Source organism: Saimiri boliviensis, chromosome 15, assembly GCF_048565385.1.
Source record: "Saimiri boliviensis isolate mSaiBol1 chromosome 15, mSaiBol1.pri, whole genome shotgun sequence".
Classification (NCBI taxonomy): domain Eukaryota; kingdom Metazoa; phylum Chordata; class Mammalia; order Primates; family Cebidae; genus Saimiri; species Saimiri boliviensis.
Genome location: NC_133463.1, coordinates 65,736,459 through 65,758,783, shown reverse-complemented (window position 1 = coordinate 65,758,783; position 22,325 = coordinate 65,736,459). Strand labels below are relative to the sequence as shown.

The window sequence follows — 22,325 nt, the reverse complement described above, 5'->3', positions numbered from 1 at the left end:
ACATCTGTGTCATACACACACACTGCATTACCTTTATAATATTCAAAAAGCCCTGAATTCTGTAACAATTGGCCCCTAGGATTTTGGATAAGGAATTATGGGACTGTAAATCATTGTTTGGGTTATGTATGATTCATCTTACTCCTCCCCTTTTTTTTGGATAGTTTACATTGTGTCTAATTTTTTGAAATTCTTCTGGTCTATCCGATGAAATCATTAAAAATGACAGTGGAACAATACAATGGAAGATAGTCTTTACAACAAATAGTGCTGGAATAACTAGACATCATGCAAGAGAAAAATGAACTAGCTAGACAGACTTTATACCCTTCAAAAGAATTAACTCAAAATGGATCGTAAGCCTAAATGTAAAACACAAAACTATAAAACTGCTAGAAGATAACATAGCAGAAAATCTGAATGACCTGGGATTTGGTAGTGACTTTAGACTTGACACCAAAGGTGTGATCTAAAAAAGAAAAAATTCAAAAGCTGAACTTAAGAATTAGAAAGTACTGCTCTCAAAAGATACTGTCAAGAGAATGCAAAGACAAGCATTAAAACAAGATATCACTACTCATCTATTAATATGGCCAAAATCCAACACCAAATGTTGGTGAGGATGTAGAGCAGCAGTGACTCTCATTTTTGGTGGAAATGCAAAATGGTACAGCCACTGTGGAAAACAGTTTGGTGGTGTCTTAGAAAACTAAACATTATTCTTACCTAAAATTTGTTTCTTGGTATTTACCCAAAGTAGTTGAAAACTTATGTCTTTACAAGAGCCTGCACACAGATATTTATAGCAGCTTTATTCATAATGACCAAAACTTGGAAGCAATTGAGATGTCCTTGAGTAGATGAATGGATAAATTAACCTTTCACTGAAATATTATTCAGTGCTACAAAGAAATGAGCTATATAGTCAAGAAAAGATGTGGAGAAACAGGCCAGGCGTGATGGTACATCCCTACAGTCTCAGCATTTTAGGAGGCCAAGGCGGGTGGATGGGTTGAGCCCAGGAGTTCAAGACATGGCAAACCTCTTCTCTACAAATACAAAAAAAACTATCCTGACTGCGTGGCAAGTGCCAGTATTCCCACCTACTTGGGAGGTTGTGGTGGGAAGATCTGTTAAGCTTGGGAGGTCAAGGCTGCAGTGAGCCAAGCTTCTACTAGTTCACTGCAGCCTGGGTGACAGAGTGAGACCCTGTCTCAAAAAAAAAAAAGAAGATGGGCCTGACACGGTGGCTCACACCTGTAATCCCTGCACTTTGGGAGGCTGAGGCAGGCGATCACAAGGTCAAGAGATCAAGACCATCTTGGCCAACATGGTGAAACTCCGTATACTAAAAATAGAAAAATTAGCTGGGCGTAGTGGCGTGTGCCTGTAGTCCCAGCTACTCGGGAGGCTGAGGCAGGAGAATCGCTTGAACCCATGAGGCATAGGTTGCAGTGAACTAACAGAGACTTTGTCTCAAAAAAAAAAAAGTGGAAGTGCTGTAAATGCGTATTACTTAGTAAAATAAACCAATCTAAAAAAGGCTACATATTCTATGATTGCAGCTATTGGGACACTCTGGAAAAGCCAACACTGTAAAAATGAGACAGTAAAAGGATGGGAGGTTGGGGAGAGAATGGAGGGTTGAATAGGCAGAACACAGACGATTATTTTTAGAGCAGTAAAACTGTTTTGCATGGTAGTACAATGGTTAATAAATGACATTATACATTTGTCCAAACTCACAGAATATGTTAACACCAAGAGTGAACCCTGATGTAAACTAGGGACTTCTGGTAATGATGTGTCAATATAAATTTATCAGTTGTAATAAATGAAACCCCGATGGCAGGTGTCGATTGTGGGGAATATTGTCTCTGTGTGAGGAAGTGGGTGTTTATGAGAAGTCTGTGTATCTTTTCCCAGGTGCTGCTGTGAACCTAAAACTACTCTTTTTCCTGGATGCAGTCTTCTGATAATTGTTATATCAGTTTTTGTGTATATACACAAAGAAAAATTGTGTGCATGCACACAAGAAAGCCTAGAAGGCATACCAAAAGATTATTGAAGATTTCTGTAGGTGGTAGGATTGTAGGTTGTTTTATTTTCTTTTTTAAGACTAGCAATTTAATAAACATTTCTTGTTAAATCCTTGTTCACACCCTTAAATATGTTCTTGAGATTGATTTTTAGGATTATAATTGATAGGCCAAGTGATAACCATGTTTTTGAGATTTCTGATAGGTACTAACAGGTTGCTCTGTTGAGAATGTACCAGTTTGCACTGCTAGTCAATTTTTTTTTTTTTTTAAATAAGTATACTTACTGGGATAAGTTAATGGAAAAGAGAGAAATCGTACTCTTTTCTCGAAAGTATATGTGTGGCTAATCTTTAACATGTGTAAGCAAATATTGAGAGTGTTTGGCTTAAAAGGCTAACAGATCTTTTTCATGCTATGTACTGAGTACTTTGTACCCCTTTAGGGACACTACCAAAGGATATGAGACAATTTCATAATTGAAGTACACATGAAGAGCCACAAAGGAAAGCAGACAGTTCAGGAATCATGTAAAAGATTGTAATGCGTTTATGAAAGAAAGTGCTTTATCTTTAAATGTTTTAAACCATTTCTAGCTGAGCTATTATTTATTTGGTAACAGGATGTAAAGATATTTCCACAGAGTGAACTGTCCTGAAATTTCTAATGTTTGCTTTGGTGTGCAGTTCTCGTAGTGAAAATGTTGGTTTAGTTGTTTAGCATAAGTGTCACACATGGCTCATTTGCAGTGCAAGCTTACTTAACCCCCTTCTCTCTCCCACTCTACTATTGAAAGACCCACTGGCTTCCTTTGCAGAGCTTTCCCAGAATATGTAGAGTGAAATCTTTATTATATTTATGTTTACACTGTAACACACACTAGCTCAAAAACATATGCCATACCTTATTTTACCTACTCCTAGGCTAAACTCTGAACCACACTAATCTAGAAAGAAAGCTTTTGCTCAAACACCACTTTTTGAAGGTTGCTAGTTCTAAACAAGATAATAGCAAGCAGAGGTTTTTTTCCCTCCTGTTCTTAGGTGAAAGTACAGTCAATATTAATTTTAAATTTTATAATACCACATAAAAATAGATTCTGTTTTTCCATTAGGAGCAACATTTTAATTTGATTTTTTTAAATTAGGGATTCATTGATACATTCTGAATTTGATCACAAATTTGGTATAATTTCAGATGTCTAAAAATGTATGGCCACAGACATCATCATTTATTCTGTAAGTCACATAAAATACTCATAAGTACAGAGCCTGAGAGTCATAAGTAGGGTCCTAGAGTGCTATAGAGAATACACATAAACTTTAAAACACAACATTTTAAGAATAACAATATACGAATCATAATTTAAACAAGAGCAAATGTTAAAAGCTTTTTTTTATTACCTTAGAACTTGGTGCATCTTATTATATGATTTGGGAAAGTATCCGGGGATGTTTGAGTTCATATTGCCTGTTCTTTCAGTAAGTTTTCCTTATGGCTAGAGGAATTTTGAATACTTGTGTTTAGATTGAGTCTCCTCTCATTGTTTTACCAACTGCTTCTCCACATACTGCATTCCCATATTAATGCTGATCAAGATCTGCCTTGAAAAAAAGTTGGGTAGTATATTTACTGGTGAAAAAAGGTATGGATACTGTTAGTCCTTTTTCAATTAGTATGCTTTCCAGTTAATGGAAACTTAGTAAAAAGTGGCTTAAACAACAAGGGAAATAACGGGCTTGATTAAAATTTTGGAAACAGATCTGAGATTGGTTCAGCAGCTTGATTATGTCATCCAAGGACTCTCCATCCTTAGTTTGTTGGCTTCCTGTCCTCATACTTCAGCATTGTGGTTTACAGGGTGACTGCATGAAGCAACTGAGCAAGCCCTACATATTCACAAAGCAGGAAAGGGGAAAGGAAGAGAGAGATGGTGTTGTTTTGTGGGGAATATCTTTCTCAGAAACTCTCCGGCATACTTCACCTTTTACTCAATTGGTTGAACTGTGTTTCATGCCCTCTCAAGAACAGGTATTAGCAGAGAGGAATGAGACATCTGTCAATATGAGGACATTTGCTTCTCAAACAAAATCAGAATTGATGTAGCCAGCAAGAAGCAATGGCTCTGGATTGGCATCCAAAAGTGTTACATGCTCCTTAATGTGCTAATGACACAAATCACGGAACTGTGTGCTTGCTTCCTAGCTACCTTCATGTTTATGTTAATTCATGAATTACCATTCTGTCTTTTTGGTATATTGCGTATATTCAGGGAATTTAGAGACAAGGGCAGTGAGAAATATATGTGATTATTAGGCAGTTTTTTTAAAAAAAAGATGAAAAGATAAAAGACTCATTAAGTAGCATGAATGCAAGCTTTGAAATATGATTGATGTTTTATTCATAGGTGAAAATGGCATTACGAACTTCAGGACATCTCTTACTGGGAGTAGTTCGAATCTATCACAGGAAAGCCAAATACCTTCTTGCAGACTGTAATGAAGCATTCATTAAGATAAAGATGGCTTTTCGGCCAGGTATTGTTGAAGCTTTTTTTTGCTTTGGAGTTTCTCATATTTTTTGTGTTACTATAGCTAAACACATTTTCTAAATCAACAGGCTTGCGGAGATAGTGGTTCTAGGGAGAAAACGTACTTTATTTGCACTTCTTTGACCTGTGAAGTAATGGAGCTCACCCTCTTTTTTGTTCTTCCTTTGGCATTGCCTTTTTAGTACTTTTTTCAGCAGCTTACATAGACTGAGTCATCAGAGGTTGAAATGTTGAAAACTAATTGTTAATGATTTTTTAAAAATACAGCTCAGAAAAGACAATTTTAGGGTTTTAAACTTTTTTCCTAAATAAATGTTCTTTGTAGTTTTTTTGTTGTTACTAACCATACCACCATCTAAGTAGATAATTACTGCTTATCGAAATTCACATATCATTCTACAATTTTTAAAAACTTTGATGAAATTTTATTCTAATTAAAATAATGTGTATAGAAGAAATGCCTTAACAGTTTTTACCAGGGTTACATTCTAGTACTTCATTTTATGTCAGTTTGTGAACAGTAAAATGTTTGAGATGTAAGATTTTGTTTAAAAATAAAATATTTAGAAAAAGACTACAGTACAAATTAACACATTTTACCTAAATAACATGCTTTTTGTTTGTCTTTCAAAGCAAGGTATATTTATTAGAGACAACTTGAAAATCTGCTTTCTCTAAAATAACCAGCTCCTTTTAACATTTAAGGCACTCCTTTGCAGTCATTCTTCCCCCCATAAATATCATGTTTAATTAATTACATGTTAATGGTTATTTGTTGATAGGTCCATGTAAACATCTATCAGCTTAATGCATAATTAGTGCTTTGACTTTTTCATAAACAAATACAATTTATGAGCATAGAAAAAGAGAAGTACTGGTGCTTTAGGATATTTTGCGTATGTTATCAGCCTTTCCATTAAAATATAAACTTAGGAATTTATACTCACTTATCTCCTCCTTATTCCTAGATAATTTATGGGTAGCTAGATATTCAAACTTAGCATTTGTTTTCCAGGTGTTGTTGACCTGCCTGAGGAAAATCGGGAAGCAGCTTATAATGCCATTACTTTACCTGAAGAATTTCATGACTTTGATCAGCCACTCCCTGACTTAGAGTATGTGTCTTCTTTTTTGAAAAATTGTTGCCTTGGTCCACAAAAAGCAGTAGTATTTGCTTACAAATGTATAGGGTTTTTTTGGAATGTTTTACATTAACAGGTAGCTAAAATGCATATACTTTTATTTAGGATAGTATATATATAAATAAGGAACATAAAACCTAGAAAGCCGTTCTTCTGTGAGAAAAATCATGTGGATGTCAGCTTTAACACAGCTGAGATGAGAGTTTTGACATGCTTAGGCCAAAGCTTACGTAAACCAATAAACAGTTGTCTAGGTATGCTCTTTATGCAGTGATATCAGGGAATGTAAACTGTTGCTTCAGAGTTGTATATTAAAGTCAGCTGTTGGTTGTTTTCTTGGCCAGGCTATACTCAGTCATAATTCTGTTCTGGTTGTGTTTTGTTTTTGTTTTAAATAAACATGCAAGATAACTTTTTATGAAGAGCAAGAAAGGGTCATTGTCACGACACGCATTTGAGAGGAGAGAGTTACACAGAGACGGCCATTATAGCAGAATACTGTAGTATGTTTCCCTTTTTTCAAGTCCTTACAATCTAGCTATCATGCCATGATTTTGGAACTTGACTGTAGCTTTCCAAGTGACTTAGCATAACTGACAGCCAAGGAACACCATTACAAATTTCTCTGCTTTTTGAAATTACCTGTGACTTCTAATTAGGGTAAGTTTATGACCTATTTTGTTATTACATGTGTGTTAATTAATTCTAGGCTCTATCTAGCTTTTTACTTTTTTCTCTCCTTTTGACATTTTATTTGAAAATTTTTTATTACGGAAATTTTTAAACATAGCTAAAATTTAGAGAAATTAGTAGGATGAACCTTGCATGTCAGTTATTCAGCTTTTGTAATTACAAGTATATTGCCAGTCTTACTATATCTATTTTTCCCCAGTTTACCTCACAACCCCCACCAGATTGTTTTAAATTAAATAACAGATAATTTTATTTCATCTGTAAATACTTGATATTTGTCTCTTAGAGGTAAGGAATTTTTAAAGCCTCCATAACACATCATACCTTTAAAAAAATTATCAGTAATTCCTTAATATAGGCATACCTTGGAGATACTGTGGGTTTGGTTCCAGACCGCTGCAGTAAAGCAAGTCACAGAAATTTTTATGGTTTCACAGTGCCTATAAAAGTTACATTCACACTGTATTGTAGTCTGTTGAGTGTATAATAATAGCATCATGTTGAAAAAGGCAGTGTGCATATCTTAAAAATACTCTTAATGCTAAAATATGCTAATGATCATCTGAGCCTGCAACAAGTTGCCTTTCTTTTGTTGATGGAGGATTTGCCTCCATGCTGATGGCTGCTGACTGGTATGGGTGGTGGTTGCTGAAGTTTGAGGTAACTGCAGCAATTTCTTAAGACAGCAGTGAAGTTTGCTGCATCAATTGATTGACTCTTTCATGGGAGATTTCTTTGTCGCATACAATGCTGTTTGATAATGTTTTACCCACTGTAGAACTTCTTTCAAAATCTGAGCCAGTCACCTGAAAAGCTGCCGGTGCTTTATCAGCCAACTCTATGGAATATTCTAAACACTTTGTTTCAGCATTATTCACAGTATCTTCACTAGGAGTAGATTCCATCCCAAGAAACTACTTTCTCTGCTTATTCATAAGAAGTAAACCCTCATTTGTTAAAGTTTTATTCCAAGATTGCATCAATGAGTCACATCTTCAGGCTCCACTTCTAATTCTAGTTCTCTTGCTTTTTCCACCAAATCTGCAGTTACTGCCTCCACTGAAGTCTTGAACCCTTCAAAGTCATGCATCAGGGTTAAAATTAATTTCTTCTAAACTTTCTGTCTGTACCACTGAAACTTTCTCCATATGAACAATAAGGTAGTTTTGTTTTCTTACTCATGTTCACTAGAGTAGCATTTTTAATTTCCTTCAAGAACTTTTTCTTTGCATTTACAACTTGGCTGTTTGGTGCAAGAGCCTAGTTTTTAGCCTAAACCAAGCTTTAAACATGCCTTTTTCACCAAGCTTAATCATTTCTAGTGAGATACGTGTGACTCCTCGTTTTACTTGAACAGATAGTAGCCATTGTAGGGTTATTAATTGGCCTGATTTCGATGTAGTTGTGTCTCAAGGAACAGGGAAGCCCAACAAGAGGGAAAACCATTAGTGGGGCCAGGGGAGGGCAGGAGCAGCCAGTCAGTGGAGCAGTTAGAACACAGACCATTTCCCGGTTAAGTTTGCCATATTATATGGGCATCCTTTGTGGCACTCCAAAACAATTAAAATAATAGCATCCAACATCATTGGGCCGGGTGTGGTGGCTCACACCCACGATCCCAGTCCTTTGGGAGGCTGAGGTGGGGAATCATTTCAGGCCAGGACTTTGAGACTAGCCTGGGTGGTATAGTAAGGTCCCCGCCCCCCCACCTCTACTGAGAAATAAGGAAAAAATTTACAAGATAATAATCAACATCACCATGACAGATATAATAATGAAAAATTTTTAAATAGCTTGAGAATCACCAAAATGTGACACAGAGACATGAAGTAAGCTTGTGCCGTTGGAAAATGGCACCAACAGACTTGCTCAATGCAGTGTTACACAAACCTTCGGTTTATTAAAAACTCAGCATCTGTGGAGCTCAGTAAAACAAAGTGCAGTTAAACAAGGTATGCCTATATGATATCCAGTCAGCATTTAAATGTCCCCAATTGACACGTAAGCTTTTTTTTTCCCTCTTCAGTTTGAGTTGAAGCTAAATAAAGTCTACAAACTGCATTTGGTTGATATAGCTTATGAGTCTCCTAACTAGTCTATTACAGTATAGCTTTGCCTCCCTCCAATTCTTTTTCCTTGCCATCTATTTCCTGTATAAGCCTGGTCGGTTGTTTTGAGGTATTTATGTTCTGGATATGGCTGATAGTATTTATATTGTTGTTTAGCATTATACACTTTTCATTTTTTATTTAATATTTTTAAACTATATGAGAGATTATTCTTATTTATTAGAGGAAGAAATTGAATCTCAGGGAATTTAAGGAACTTCAGAAGTTGCAGAGTCCTAATGAAAACCCATGCCTATCTAGTCCAACATTTCTAATTTTTTCCTCTATACGTGATTTAGTAGCTTCTGCATATTACATTGTATTTGCTGATGATTGATGCTTTTCAAATTTAAATACAAGTTAATTTCCACATCACTTACATTTTTGGATTGTATTGGAATGTATGAACGTATTAAATACTAAGGCTTCTAAAACTTGGTTATATGTTTTAATTTTTCTTTTAGAGAGAATTGGGATTGTTTTTTCTTATAAATACAGTGAAACTTGGGAATAAAATGTATTTGACTTTCTTTTAAAGTGACATCGATGTGGCCCAGCAGTTCAGCTTGAATCAGAGTAGAGTGGAAGAGATAACCATGAGAGAAGAAGTTGGGAACATCAGTATTTTACAAGAAAATGATTTCGGTAAAAAGAGAATTTACTAGCCATTAGTTATAATGTTATAATTTTTTTTTTTTTTTTTTTTTTTTTGAGACGGAGTTTCGCTCTTTTACCCAGGCTGGAGTGCAATGGCGCGATCTCGGCTCACCGCAACCTCCGCCTCCTGGGTTCAGGCAATTCTCCTGCCTCAGCCTCCTGAGTAGCTGGGATTACAGGGACGCGCCGCCATGCCCAGCTAATTTTTTGTATTTTTAGTAGAGACGGGGTTTCACCATGTTGACCAGGATGGTCTCGATCTCTTGGCCTTGTGATCCACCCACCTCAGCCTCCCAAAGTGCTGGGATTACAGGCTTGAGCCACTGCGCCCGGCTATAATGTTATAATTATATCATGTTGCTAATAGCAATTTCAAAAGAAAACAAGACTATATTACATTCACATTGATAGAAAGGCTGTATTTTCATCAAGAACAGAATTTGGTTTTCTACCAGTATATTAAGCATTATTTTCATAGAGTTGTTTACCTACTCCTCTCCCTACATATAATCATAGAACCTATATGTCGATTCTGTGAGGAGTCCCAACATTGAAGAAGTGATCGCATTTAAACCATTTTGGAAGAGTTCGTTTCCCTGTTATACTTGCTATTCAAAAACAGGTATTCAAAACTAGTAGCAAGGCATACTCTTTTATAAGAGATAGGGTCTCTTCTGTGTTATCCATGCTGGAGTGCAGTGGCTATTCACAGGCAGCATTATTGGACACTACAGCTTCAAACTGTTGGATTCAGGTGATTGATCCATCTCAGCCTCAAATAGCTGGGACTACAGGCACATGCCACTGTGCCCAGAACCAGATTCTTTTCTTGATGAAATGCATTATAACAGGAAAGTTTAAGCTGTGAATGTTAATGTAACTTAACATAAGTACATATTTAGGGTTTATCTAGGATTACTTAAATCTAGATCTAAGTTTGAATCTGCTGGTCGTGTCCCAGTATTGTAGCTGTGTGTAATTGGGCCATTTTTTAAAACTTTGATGCTAAAGATTCAAAGCTTAAACAAGATATTTTAACACTTGAAGATAAGACTTCAGTAAGCAAATTAATATAATTGTTAATAAATCATTAGCTGTTTTCTTTTATAACAGTGGTATTTCTAATCTTTCTGAACTAATGACAAATTTTGTTTAGGTGATTTTGGAATGGATGATCGTGAGATAATGAGAGAAGGCAGTGCTTTTGAGGATGACGACATGTTAGTAAGCACTACTGCTTCTAACCTCCTATTAGAGTCTGAACAGAGCACCAGCAATCTGAATGAGAAAATCAACCATTTAGAATATGAAGACCAATATAAGGATGATAATTTTGGAGAAGGAAATGATGGTGGAATATTAGGTATGTGAGAAAATGATGGTTACTTGAACATAAACATAACTTCTTTATTAAGTTTTAAGGTTTTGGAAGCAGTTACTAATTCTGAGTCTTGAACAGCTATTAGATATATATGTATGAATTGTGATCAGTTGGTTTAATAAGCATTCTGTAAAACTAGCCTCTTAAAATGTTATAACAAAACCTAAAGATGCTTATCTCAGAGTGCTAAATTTTACTAGTACTTGAAACTTTTCTATTTGTGTTTAATAGCTATGGTAAGTAAATATTTTTTAAAATAGATAAATGAACTAGAAAATACAAGTCAAGAATGAGAATTGTTTTATATACTTACTGTTTTATACTTTTTTAAACTACCTGGAGGAGAAACAGTTAAAAATTGAATATATTTTTAAATTTTATCCCTTTTAACTTAGTTTTTCCAGTGATTGGCTATTGTGGTTTTGGCATTTCTTTTTCAAATTATAGCTAACTTACATTCTTTTATTTCAGATGACAAACTAATTAGTAATAATGATGGCGGTATCTTTGATGATCCCCCTGCCCTCTCTGAGGCGGGGGTGATGTTGCCAGAGCAGCCTGCACATGACGATATGGATGAGGATGATAATGTATCAAGTAAGCATTTCATGTTCAGTGATTCTAGGGATGATCGTATGGCATCCAAAAATATTTATCATAGAAGATGACAAATTAAAGTTATGGTTTTTAATGAATTACAGATATCCTTAAGTACAGTGCTTATGATTGATTACTAGTTCTGATTCTATGTTTAATCTTGTGCCCTTCCCCATTTTTTGGCCAGTTGGGTTCAAGTCTGATGGGGCTTTCTCATAACTAGAAAAATATGTTTTTCTTAGTAATAGGATTTCTTTCCATTTTATGAAGGGTTTTTTCTCCCCACATTTGTAGGATATATATTATATACCCAAGCTTTTTGTGACTGTATTTGTTTTTATAGTGGGTGGGCCTGATAGTCCTGATTCAGTGGATCCCGTTGAACCAATGCCAACCATGACTGATCAGACAACACTTGTTCCAAATGAGGAAGAAGCATTTGCATTGGAACCTATTGATATAACTGGTGAGCTTATGAACCTTTCGATTTGTACAACATACAACATAAGGTCTTATTTCTGGTTCTTGCCTGTCTACTCATCTGTTACTGTTGTTTTAGATAACTAAACTGCTTTTATGTCAGTCATCTGTCATAATGTCTTTCTTCTATCCAAGTATAATTTGAGTATTTTCTAGAAATGTCTGTGCAAGTTGCTGTGAAACATAAAAGTATAGAACACGTTTTCTGATAATGAGTATCTTAGTCTCTTGGGGTTCCCAAAACATTAGCAGCTCACATGTGTAACCACTAGAAAACATTGCAAAGCATTTTTTTTTAATAAAGTACAATACTAAAGGCTGTACAGTTGGGCTACAATCTGGAAAAAACTAAAAATATTCTTTAAAAAAACCCTGGAAGCTGGTATGGTGGCTCGCACCTGTAATTCAGTGCTTTTGGGAGGCCAGGGTAGAAAAATCACTTGAGGCCAGGAGCTTGAGACCAGCCTGGGCAGTAAATATAGTGAGATTGTCCCTTCAAAAAGAATTTTTTGTTTGTATATATACTCTTAGACTTTGCCTTTTTTCACGTTCTGAAAAAAAAAATTTTTTTTTAATTTAAAAACTGGAAACATCAAAAATTCTAGAATCAATTATCTTTTTTTATAGTATTTTTTAAGCAATACTGCAAGACAACATTACTTAATTTGGGAGGGCTGCTTCCGAGTGACAGACAATTTGAGATAATGTAATAGGGATATAAAAGTTTAAACAATTTTTAGATGGTTTATGAGGACAGTAGGGTAGACTACTTTAAATAAATTACAGTGTAATTTAAGACATACATACTTATTACCTTTAAGTAGAACAAGATTACCCTTTTGCGTTTTCCATTGATTAGGGAAATGGACAGTTAAGTAAAATATATACTGTATTAGATAGTGAGATTAGCGAGACCGTCACTGTATAACATCTTTTGTATTTTATAAGTGTTGAACCAAAAACCTTTGGGGTATGTCTGACGGGGTGCAATCTTAAGGATTTTATTTAACCCCATGAGCTTTTCTGCATTTTAAAAAAGTGAGACAGTACAGCCTCCTTGGAAGTTTTAAGGATTAGAAATGACTATTTTAAAATGTCTAGGATGGAGTTACAGGTCTGTCTGACCAGGCTTGGACTTCTTTCACTCTCTAAAGCAGCTTCTGTAACTGCCATATATGAATTATCACTTTTCCAGTAAAAATAATAGTATTTGTAGTCATTAAAGAAAACTCAATTTGTGGCAGATACTGTACCAAATACTTTACAACAGGGCCTGTAAGTGATAGGCCCTGTTTCAAATGAGAAAATGAACCAAACTCTGAGTAGAGTGTGATATGTTCATTGTTTACAGTATAAAACTACATAGGCAAATTCATCATTTTACTTATTTTGTGCTAAAAGTCTATGCATAATCATTCAGCAAATTTTTGTCGAATACCTATCATGTGCCTCTATTCTATTGTGTTCCTCTATTCTAAAGGGTGAATGGAAAACATTAGTTAAAGCATCCTACCCTCATGAAGTTTACCTTTTCCGCTAGAGTCTGTGTGTAGAAAAGCAGGGGGATATAGTCAGTCCAGATCTTGTAGCTGTATGTTCCATGCTGGCCTCTTAGGAAAACGATCTTATTTTCTATTATTCCAGTTAAAGAAACAAAAGCCAAGAGGAAGAGGAAGCTCATTGTTGACAGTGTAAAAGAGTTGGACAGCAAGACAATTAGAGCCCAACTTAGTGATTATTCTGATATTGTCACTACTTTGGATCTGGCACCACCCACCAAGAAATTAATGATGTGGAAAGAGACAGGAGGAGTAGAAAAACTGTTTTCTTTACCTGCTCAGCCTTTGTGGAATAACAGACTACTGAAGGTAAATAGTTTGTGGAATTTTTACTTAATATACATTTTGAGCATCTTAAAAAAAACAACTTCTAAAACCTTTGTTTACATCATTTTTGATGAAGTGTTTACAACTGGTATGGCAAGTTTCCTTTTTTTTCCCTTAAATCACAATATACTAGCCATAATTTCATCTGAAATATATGGATAAGTGACACCTGCACTTCTAAAAGATGTAAAATGAATTTTCCTTACATTAAGCCACTGATATTTTTAATAGTACTTTTCTCTGTAATAAACTATTAGGTATATTGCTTTAGTGTGCCTTACATCTGAATTCTTTAACTGTTTTCTGAATAAAACATGAGTGGTTCTGCTTTTTCAACAGTAAAGAATTCTGGCTTCAAGAGATTTTTTTTTTTTTCCTCCCATTTATAGGCTCTTTTCTGCTCACATTCCATAGTATTCCAAAATAAGATTCACAGTGTCCGGTGAATTAAGCAGTGCTGTTAGGCTAGTATTGTGTCTCGGGTTGAGATATGCACAGAACTCATTGATTTTACTGTGTATTTAGAATATAGTAATACATTCTAAATCTAAAGTATTTCAGAGCAACAAAGTTGTGCTTTTTATTATAAGCACTGTCATATAATTATTTTTAAGAAGGTCCTTAAAACTATTCTTTGACTCAGCACTTAGTAGAAATTTTTCCTAAGAAATTTAAAGTCTAGAAAAGCTATCTCTGTGAAAATGTTGATTATATTGTTGCTTACAGTTTAAAAAGAGAAATAATTTAAAAAGTAGAGGAATGGCTCAAAATGGAATATTATGTAGCCATTAAAAATAGGTTAAATGAGGCCACAAGTGGAGGCTCATGCCTGTAATCCCAGCACTTTGGAAGGCTGAGGCTAATGGATCACCTGAGGTCAGGAGTTTAAGACCAGCGTGGCCAACATGGTGAAACCCTGTCTCTACTAAAAATCCAAAAATTAGCCAGGTGTGGTGGTACATAAGTATAATCCCAGCTACTCAGACAGCTGAGACACAATTACTTGAACCTGGGAGGCAGAGGTTGCCGTGAGCTGAGATTCTGCCACTGCACTCCAGCCTGGGCAACAAAGTGAGACTCTGTCTCAAAAAAGAAAAAAATAAATAATGTAAATGATAGCTAATGAGGTTACTATATAAGAAGTGGGAAAAAACACAATTTAAAGCTATTTGCTATGAGACCAGTTAGAATGGGTTTTAGTTTATGAATAGGAAAATAAACTGCAGGCAGATAAATAGAAAGTAACCCCTTAAGGTTGTGAAATAATGGATAAATTTTGTTTATCTAAAATGTCTGCAGTTACAATTTGAAAACTAAACTCATTTAAATTCATTTTCAGATGGAATGACGTGAATATGATAAGTAAAAGCCGTGATAAATTATACACTTACTGTATTTATTAGAACATACTTTTGGAAGATAGAAATTAGTGGTGACTTTTTGGTTAGATTTATTTTATAATGAATTTTTTTTTTTTCTTATAGCTCTTTACACGCTGTCTTACACCACTTGTCCCAGAAGACCTTAGAAAAAGGAGGAAAGGAGGAGAGGCAGATAATTTGGATGAATTCCTCAAAGAATTTGAAAATCCAGAGGTTCCTAGAGAGGACCAGCAACAGCAGCATCAGCAGCGTGAAGTTATTGGTTTGTTCTATTGGAATAGTTCCCTGATGAGTATTTGGTGTATTTGGCTTAAAATTTACCTTTATACTGTCAGAGTAAAAGAAATAAGGAATGAAAGATACACTGAAATGTTTGGGCAGGGAAATGCATTGGATCTGATTGCCTTATTTAAGTATGAAGTTTCCTATCTTCCCAGAGGTTTAAGGTTCAGAACTGGCAGGGTAGATAGTCTGCTAAAGAATTGTCCTACATTGTACTGTGGGTAGAACTTGTCCTTTTAAGGCCCCCTCCCCCTTTTACGTATATTGCTAAAACTTAAGTGATCTTTATGGAGCTAAACTTTTATTTATCCTTCTTCATTGGAGAAAGCACTACATATGTCTTAGTATACTGCTTTAAAAAATAAATGGTTCTATAATACTGTTCAAACTGTATGACCTACATTTTCTCTTCATATGACCAATTGCAGATGAGCCTATTATGGAAGAGCCAAGCCGCCTCCAGGAGTCAGTGATGGAGGCCAGCAGAACAAACCTAGATGAGTCAGCTATGCCTCCACCGCCACCTCAGGGAGTTAAGCGAAAAGCTGGACAAATTGACCCAGAGCCAGTGATGCCTGTAAGTAAGCAAATCTATACATTAAGTCATTTGAAGGTATTCATACAGTCAGTAGCAAGTGGTATTTAGGAAGCCCTTTTAAAGTGTGTTGGTTTTGGCAGAAAATGGTAAGGAGTGAGTCTAGAGGAAGAAGAGCAACTGGATATATAGACAATCTGCTTCAAGTAGGGGAAGATGTACTGGCAGTCTGCAGTCTTTCTTTCTGAATTGTGTTGCTTTAGAGTGGTCCGAAGTGAGCATCCTTGACTCTAAAGTTGGTTCTGATTTATTCTTTGGCAGACATTCCTACATACCTTCAGTACTAGACAGTTTTAGGTCATCTTACTAAGTAATCAGAATAGACTTGTCAAATAACTGAGAAAATGTAAAGCACTATCTACTTCATTCACACTTTGACTGCTATTAAATTCGGCTAGGATAGGAAAGCTAAGCAAGTATAAAGGAAGTAGTAGAGTTTGGTTTAGGGCTTTCCAATCTTAAGTCTATAGGATAAATGAATTTGAGCAAAGGGAGGCTTTTTGACCACCTTAGGCTTCTTGTTCAGCCTCCATCAAGAATACTCTGCCAATTTTAAGAACTAGTTTTTGTGCCCTCTGGTGGTAAGGAGTTGTCAGTAAGAGCATTTTTCTGTATAAGCTCAGGAATGGGAACACAGTAATGAGTAGTGACTCTCATACTGTTTCTGGTAATTCTTTGGTTTCTTAAAGACTTTGATTTTAATGTTCTTAATTCTTTATGTTAAGCCTGTGAGAAAATAAATGTAGGAAGTGGACCCAGAAAAACAATTGTCTCACTTCTACCATTTGCTACCATGAGACATTCAGGACTCTCAAAGTAAAAGCTTACCATTTTTAAGCTTACCATTTTTAAGTTACAGTATAATAATCTTACAGAAGCTTCAGTGGTAAAAAGTCGTTTTGACTCCTAAAAAGTAATTATAAAAATGAAACATGGTTTAAGATAATGATGAAACTTTAATGTAGTTTTATTAAAAAATCAAGAAGATACATACTGTAATAAATTTTTGCTTGTGGGGAAGTATGAAGATATAACCTCAGTATTTCTTTTCAGCTAGAAAACTTCAGCCACTGTGTATTTGCGTAGTTAAAATAAGCTACCTTTAAAACATACATCTTAAATTGTCTTACTTGTATTGCTTTAAGCCTCAGCAGGTAGAGCAGATGGAAATACCACCTGTGGAGCTTCCCCCAGAAGAACCTCCAAATATCTGTCAGCTAATACCAGAGTTAGAACTTCTGCCAGAAAAAGAGAAGGAGAAAGAGAAGGAAAAAGAAGATGATGAAGAGGAAGAGGTAAACTGGTTAATAAACATCCAACTTTCTTTTATTTTTCCTATTGGAGCTAACTTAATTGATGTTGAGCATCAGAGTTACACTAAAAAAAATTTTGAATATAAGCAAAATTTTACCAGATGCCTAGTGGCATAGATCATTAGGAACATGAAATTTTATACTTTGCTGTAACTCATTGGCTCCCTTGTGGGCTTTTGAAAGACTGGAACTGCCCTTACACTGATTCTTTGTCTGACTTCTAAATTGCTGGTAGCTGCTTTTACTATCTTGTGGTCAGTGGTCGATTCTTACTGCTATTATCATCTGTTTCTGATATAACCTCTTCTGTATCTGTGATGGCCTGAAAATCAGATAACCATGTATTTTTCACTTGTCTGGGACTCGTTTCTGTTTTTCTTTTACTTAAACCAGGGTAAAGCATGACTTTGCTAAAACGCTTAGATTGAGTGAAGACTTGAATGACTTTTACTTTTTACAAAGTAAGAGATGCTTTAGGAAATAATTTCTTATTCCTGGGCATGTTTAAAGGGTTCAAGGTTTTTCTTGTTCTTTCTTCTTCTTGTTTCTTCTTCTTCCTTATTTCTGGATCATTGAGGTTATTGTTTAAGACTTAGAATTTATTCTTGTTTGATGTTCTGTCAGATATGTTACTTAAACCTTTAAATTTAAAATAAGATGTCCTTTAGGTAGCATTGAAGTTGTTTACATTTCTTGCAAGACAAAAAGGTTATGGATTGGATAAATTTTCATTAGCATCTGTTCTTAATTCTAATAATACTTAGCGCTTATCTTTAATATGAATACCTTATTTAAAGCCAAAATTAGCTTTAGAGCTACTCTAACCTTTGAATTAGGGTGTGCCATTATCTCAGACTTAGTTGTGAATGAATATTAAAACTCTTGTGGTTTCTGTTACATCTGGTATGTAGTTTCAGCATACATAGCCTAGGAACATCACAACTGTTGCCTTGCACCCACCTTAGACTTTAAAAAGGCATTTAGGTGGCACGTGGCTGAGAACTAGGTTGCTCCAGTAAGCTGTAAGGATTATAGCCCATTCATTTTAAAAACACCATATAGACCAATAATAAATCCTCATCTTAGCTAGTCTGCAGGCTCGTTGGTACTGCTCCACAATGAGATTAGGAATCTGCCAGAACATAAGTCATCTAGAAGATCATGTTGCAATATTTATGTACTATTTTAAGTTGAAATAAACAGTATACTTAGTGGTACAGTAGATTAAGGATTATCCTTAAAGTTCTTTAACAGGGGCCAGTAACCAAAAGCTCCGTGATGAGCAGCAGTCCACAGACCCCGCACAGTAGGTAGCATCCTTATAGAGCAATAGAGAAGTATACTTTCAGCCAAATGTTTGCTTGCACAGATACAGAGGACTTTCCTTTGTAATTTAAGAAAGACAAACTCTTCAGAGTTTATACTCTAGATGCTAAGTGATTTCTCAGCAGCATTAAGTACAGTTTTTTGTTAGTCCAAAATATACAATCTCAAGGTAATTTATAGAGCTTTTAGGAGATGTAAAAATACTTCATTTTGCATTGGACTGCTTTTATTAGCTTTTTGGGGGTCATTTTCATTCAGGATGAAGATGCTTCAGGGGGTGATCAAGATCAGGAAGAAAGAAGATGGAACAAAAGGACTCAGCAGATGCTTCATGGTCTTCAGGTATTTCTTCTGTTGTCTTAGAGAAAAATGCTCCATCAAAGACTTTTGGCATTGTTCCCTGAAAAAAAAAGTTACATACTGGGGGAAAAAAAGCATACCTTTGTGAAACTTTTTCTAAAACTGCATTATTTTTAAATGTTTAAATTAAATACATAAGCTGTTAGGCCAAGAGTAAGCCTGAAAAGCATGCAGGGGAATGCTTGTGGTGGTTCTGAAAAGCAGAACCATGGTGACATATTATAGAACGTCTGTGTATCCCTGTACCTTCTTCTTTTTTGTTGAGTGAATTTAATGTGCTGAATCATTAAATTTATTGGATCATCGTGTAGTATCAGCTGTCAGTCACTTTTCCTCGGACCTTAATGTCATAGACACAATCTTGAATATCTATGAAATGCCAAGCAAATTGCTCGAGGTTTCCTAAAATAGGATAGTTGACATTTTAAAAATTTTTTTATAATAAAAACTGTAAGTGAGCCGGGCGCGGTGGCTCAAGCCCGTAATCCCAGCACTTTGGGAGGCCGAGGCGAGCGGATCACGAGGTCAAGAGATCGAGACCATCCTGGTCAACATGGTGAAACCCCGTCTCTACTAAAAATACAAAAAAATTAGCTGGGCATGGTGGCACATGCCTGTAATCCCAGCTACTCAGGAGGCTGAGGCAGGAGAATTGCCTGAACCCAGGAGGCGGAGGTTGCGGTGAGCCGAGATCGCGCCATTGCACTCCAGCCTGGGTAACAAGAGCAAAACTCCATCTCAAAAAAAAAAAAAAAAAAAAAACTGTGTGCTAGATTTTAATTACATTAGCTGTCCAAAGAAATTGGTTATTTTCATAATACATGTCAAAACACTTAAGACTTTCTTCTTTGGATTTTAGATATACCATAATATACCTTGGCCCTTTACCCTGTTGATTAATGAGAATCACATACTGTTTTTAAAAGTGCAGTCTTTGTCCTGAGCAGAATATACAGTTTGTTTTTTTCCAGTAACCAAAATTGGCATTTGTGTTAGTCTGTTTTGTGTTGCTCTAAAGGAATACCTGAGTCTGGGTAATTTATAAAGAAGAGAAGTTTTTTGGCTTACAGTTCTGCAGATTACAAGAAATAAAGCACCTTCTGGTGAGGCCTCAGAAAACTTACAGTCATGTTGGAAGGCAAAGGGGGAGCAAGTGTGTCACATGGCAAGAGAGATGCTAGGCTCTTTTAAACAACCAGCTCTCATGTTAACTAATGAGCAAAAAGGCACTCAACTGCTGCAGGGAGCCATTCATAAGGGATCCACCCCCACTCCGTGACACAAACACCTCTCACTAAGCTCCATTTCTAACATAAGTTTCAGCATGAGATTTGGTGGGGACAAATATGTGACTGTCAGCAGCCTCACTAAACTACTACTTTATTATATAGGTTACTTTAAGTTGTCCTTTTTGTTTGTTTTATTTCAGCGTGCTCTTGCTAAAACTGGAGCTGAATCGATCAGTTTGCTTGAGTTATGTCGAAGTACGAACAGAAAACAAGCTGCCGCAAAGTTCTACAGCTTCTTGGTTCTTAAAAAGCAGCAAGCTATTGAGCTGACACAGGAAGAACCGTACAGTGATATCATCGCAACACCTGGACCAAGGTTCCATATTATATGAGGAGCTAGAAGCATTACAGCTAGTGTTTGTTTCACTAGTGCTTACAAATTGCCCCCATGTGTAGGGGACACAGAACCCTTCGAGAAAATTTAGATTTTTGTCTGTACAAAGTCTTTGCCTTTTTCATTTTTTTCCAGTATATTAAATTTGTCAATTTCATCTTTGAGGGAAACTGATTAGATGGGTTGTGTTTGTGTTCTGATGGAGAAAACAGCACCCCAAGGACTCAGAAGATGATTTTAACAGTTCAGAACAGATGTGTGCAATATTGGTGCATGTAATAATGTTGAATGGCAGTCAAAAGTCATCATTTTTATCTTACTTCTTCATTACTGCATTGAAAAGGAAACCCTGTCTGGGAAAATGCCTGACAGTTTAATTTAAAACTATGGTATGAGTCTTTGACGAGGAAAAAAAAAGCCTTTCCGTCAGTAACACTGGCAGTCTTCCTGTTAACCACTGTCCTTAGGGATGGTATGGGAAACAACTAAGGTCACCCTCTTGAGATTCGTTTTTAAGTGTAATTCCATAATGAGCAGAGGTGTTACGTGAACTTGTGTTGTGACTGATAACCTTCAGCTACAAAAAGATAGGACTGACTTGGTTTAAAGTGTTCTATTTTGTAAATCATTCCATTTGAGTCTTTCTGATGAACTTGGTTATCCTGAAATCTGTTAACTTTAGTAAAGCTCCAAAATAAGCAAACATAGGCCTAATTAGAGTAGAGTGACTATTAAAAAAAACATAGCTTTCTAGGAGCTATAAATCAGAATTTTAAGAAGATGTTTTGGATATATTTGAGTATTCAGATCATGAAAATAGAAACTGCCCTGCCTATAATAAGGACAGACTGATGGGAAGTTATACACCTGGTCAACTTAACCTTTAAGCAGACAATGCTGTAAAAACTAATGGCTTCTCTGATATTTATTAAAAGTTTTAGTACTTACCTCCTTTTCCAGTGCTGCACACTCCCGTGTTTGGAACTTTAATAGCTTTGCAACGAAATCCTATGTCTAGTTTCCTATAATTTAATTGAAAAAAAAATCAAAGGTTTTATTATTAACAGACCAGATAGCATCAGAAATCATGTGACTATTATTATCAGAATATGTCTTAACTTTTTAGGGCAAAATTAACACTGAAAGTTCTAGCCTAAGTGTTGAAACTTTTGTGGGAAAAAAAAAAATCACTTTTGAAAATCAGACTTCAGTGTATACCCAATAATTTTAAATTATGTGAAATGTTTTAAATTTGTGAACTCGTAATTACTGTTTTAATGATTCAGTTTCTTGAGAGTGGTAATTGTATAAAATTGCTATTGCAGCTTTATTTTCAATATGATGTGCCTGTAAACCAAGGAGTTTTCCCCGTTTGTAAAAAGACATTGTAGATAATTGAATGTTTGATTTTAGAAAGGTCGTTAGTTCTTGTTACACATTTTGTTAGTCTGGTTTTTGTTGCTTATCAGGTTTAATATTGTTCTTGAAAATAGTTGATGCTATGTTATGTATAACTTTTCTAATAAAAGTTGTGTTATAAGCTGTACTTCTTTGAGTATTCGTTATTTAATTGGTGGAGGTCCCAAAGGGAAAAGTTGGCTGAAAAAGTTAATATAGCCAAGCACCTCATTTGTTTGCCTTATCTAGAATAGTTACCCGTATAAACTAGATGAATTTTTCAAAAGCGGTCTTAGACTGAAAAATGGAAGACTAGAATAGCTTGTCTCCAGCCTTCTTTGTTAACAGAACTATGATCGGCAATTTTCACAGATGTGTAATTGTTATGTGTGAAGTATTAAGATTAAAAATGAAACCAACAAATGGCTAGTACAGAGGAAGCTTTGGGACATGAATATGTTTCTGTAACTGCTAAGTACATACAAACTATGACATGCTTATGGATGTACATC

At 35.5% G+C, this 22,325-nt stretch overlaps 1 protein-coding gene across 3 annotated transcripts in view; it reads left to right on the top strand.

Annotated features, from left to right (window-relative positions):
• The window catches only part of RAD21 (RAD21 cohesin complex component), a 31,694-nt gene extending 9,733 nt beyond the window's left edge, over nucleotides 1-21,961 (top strand). For all 3 annotated transcript variants that reach the window (XM_039464543.2, XM_010343685.3, XM_039464544.2), the window contains exons 3-14: nucleotides 4,447-4,576; nucleotides 5,606-5,705; nucleotides 9,072-9,178; nucleotides 10,347-10,553; nucleotides 11,043-11,168; nucleotides 11,512-11,634; nucleotides 13,293-13,516; nucleotides 15,019-15,178; nucleotides 15,627-15,775; nucleotides 16,939-17,088; nucleotides 18,691-18,774; nucleotides 20,222-21,961. In XM_039464543.2, the coding sequence (XP_039320477.1) occupies nucleotides 4,447-4,576; nucleotides 5,606-5,705; nucleotides 9,072-9,178; nucleotides 10,347-10,553; nucleotides 11,043-11,168; nucleotides 11,512-11,634; nucleotides 13,293-13,516; nucleotides 15,019-15,178; nucleotides 15,627-15,775; nucleotides 16,939-17,088; nucleotides 18,691-18,774; nucleotides 20,222-20,413 (1,752 nt within the window). In that variant the 3' untranslated portion in view covers nucleotides 20,414-21,961. The remainder of the gene's footprint in view (nucleotides 1-4,446; nucleotides 4,577-5,605; nucleotides 5,706-9,071; nucleotides 9,179-10,346; nucleotides 10,554-11,042; nucleotides 11,169-11,511; nucleotides 11,635-13,292; nucleotides 13,517-15,018; nucleotides 15,179-15,626; nucleotides 15,776-16,938; nucleotides 17,089-18,690; nucleotides 18,775-20,221) is intronic.
• Nucleotides 21,962-22,325: the final 364 nt, after the last annotated feature.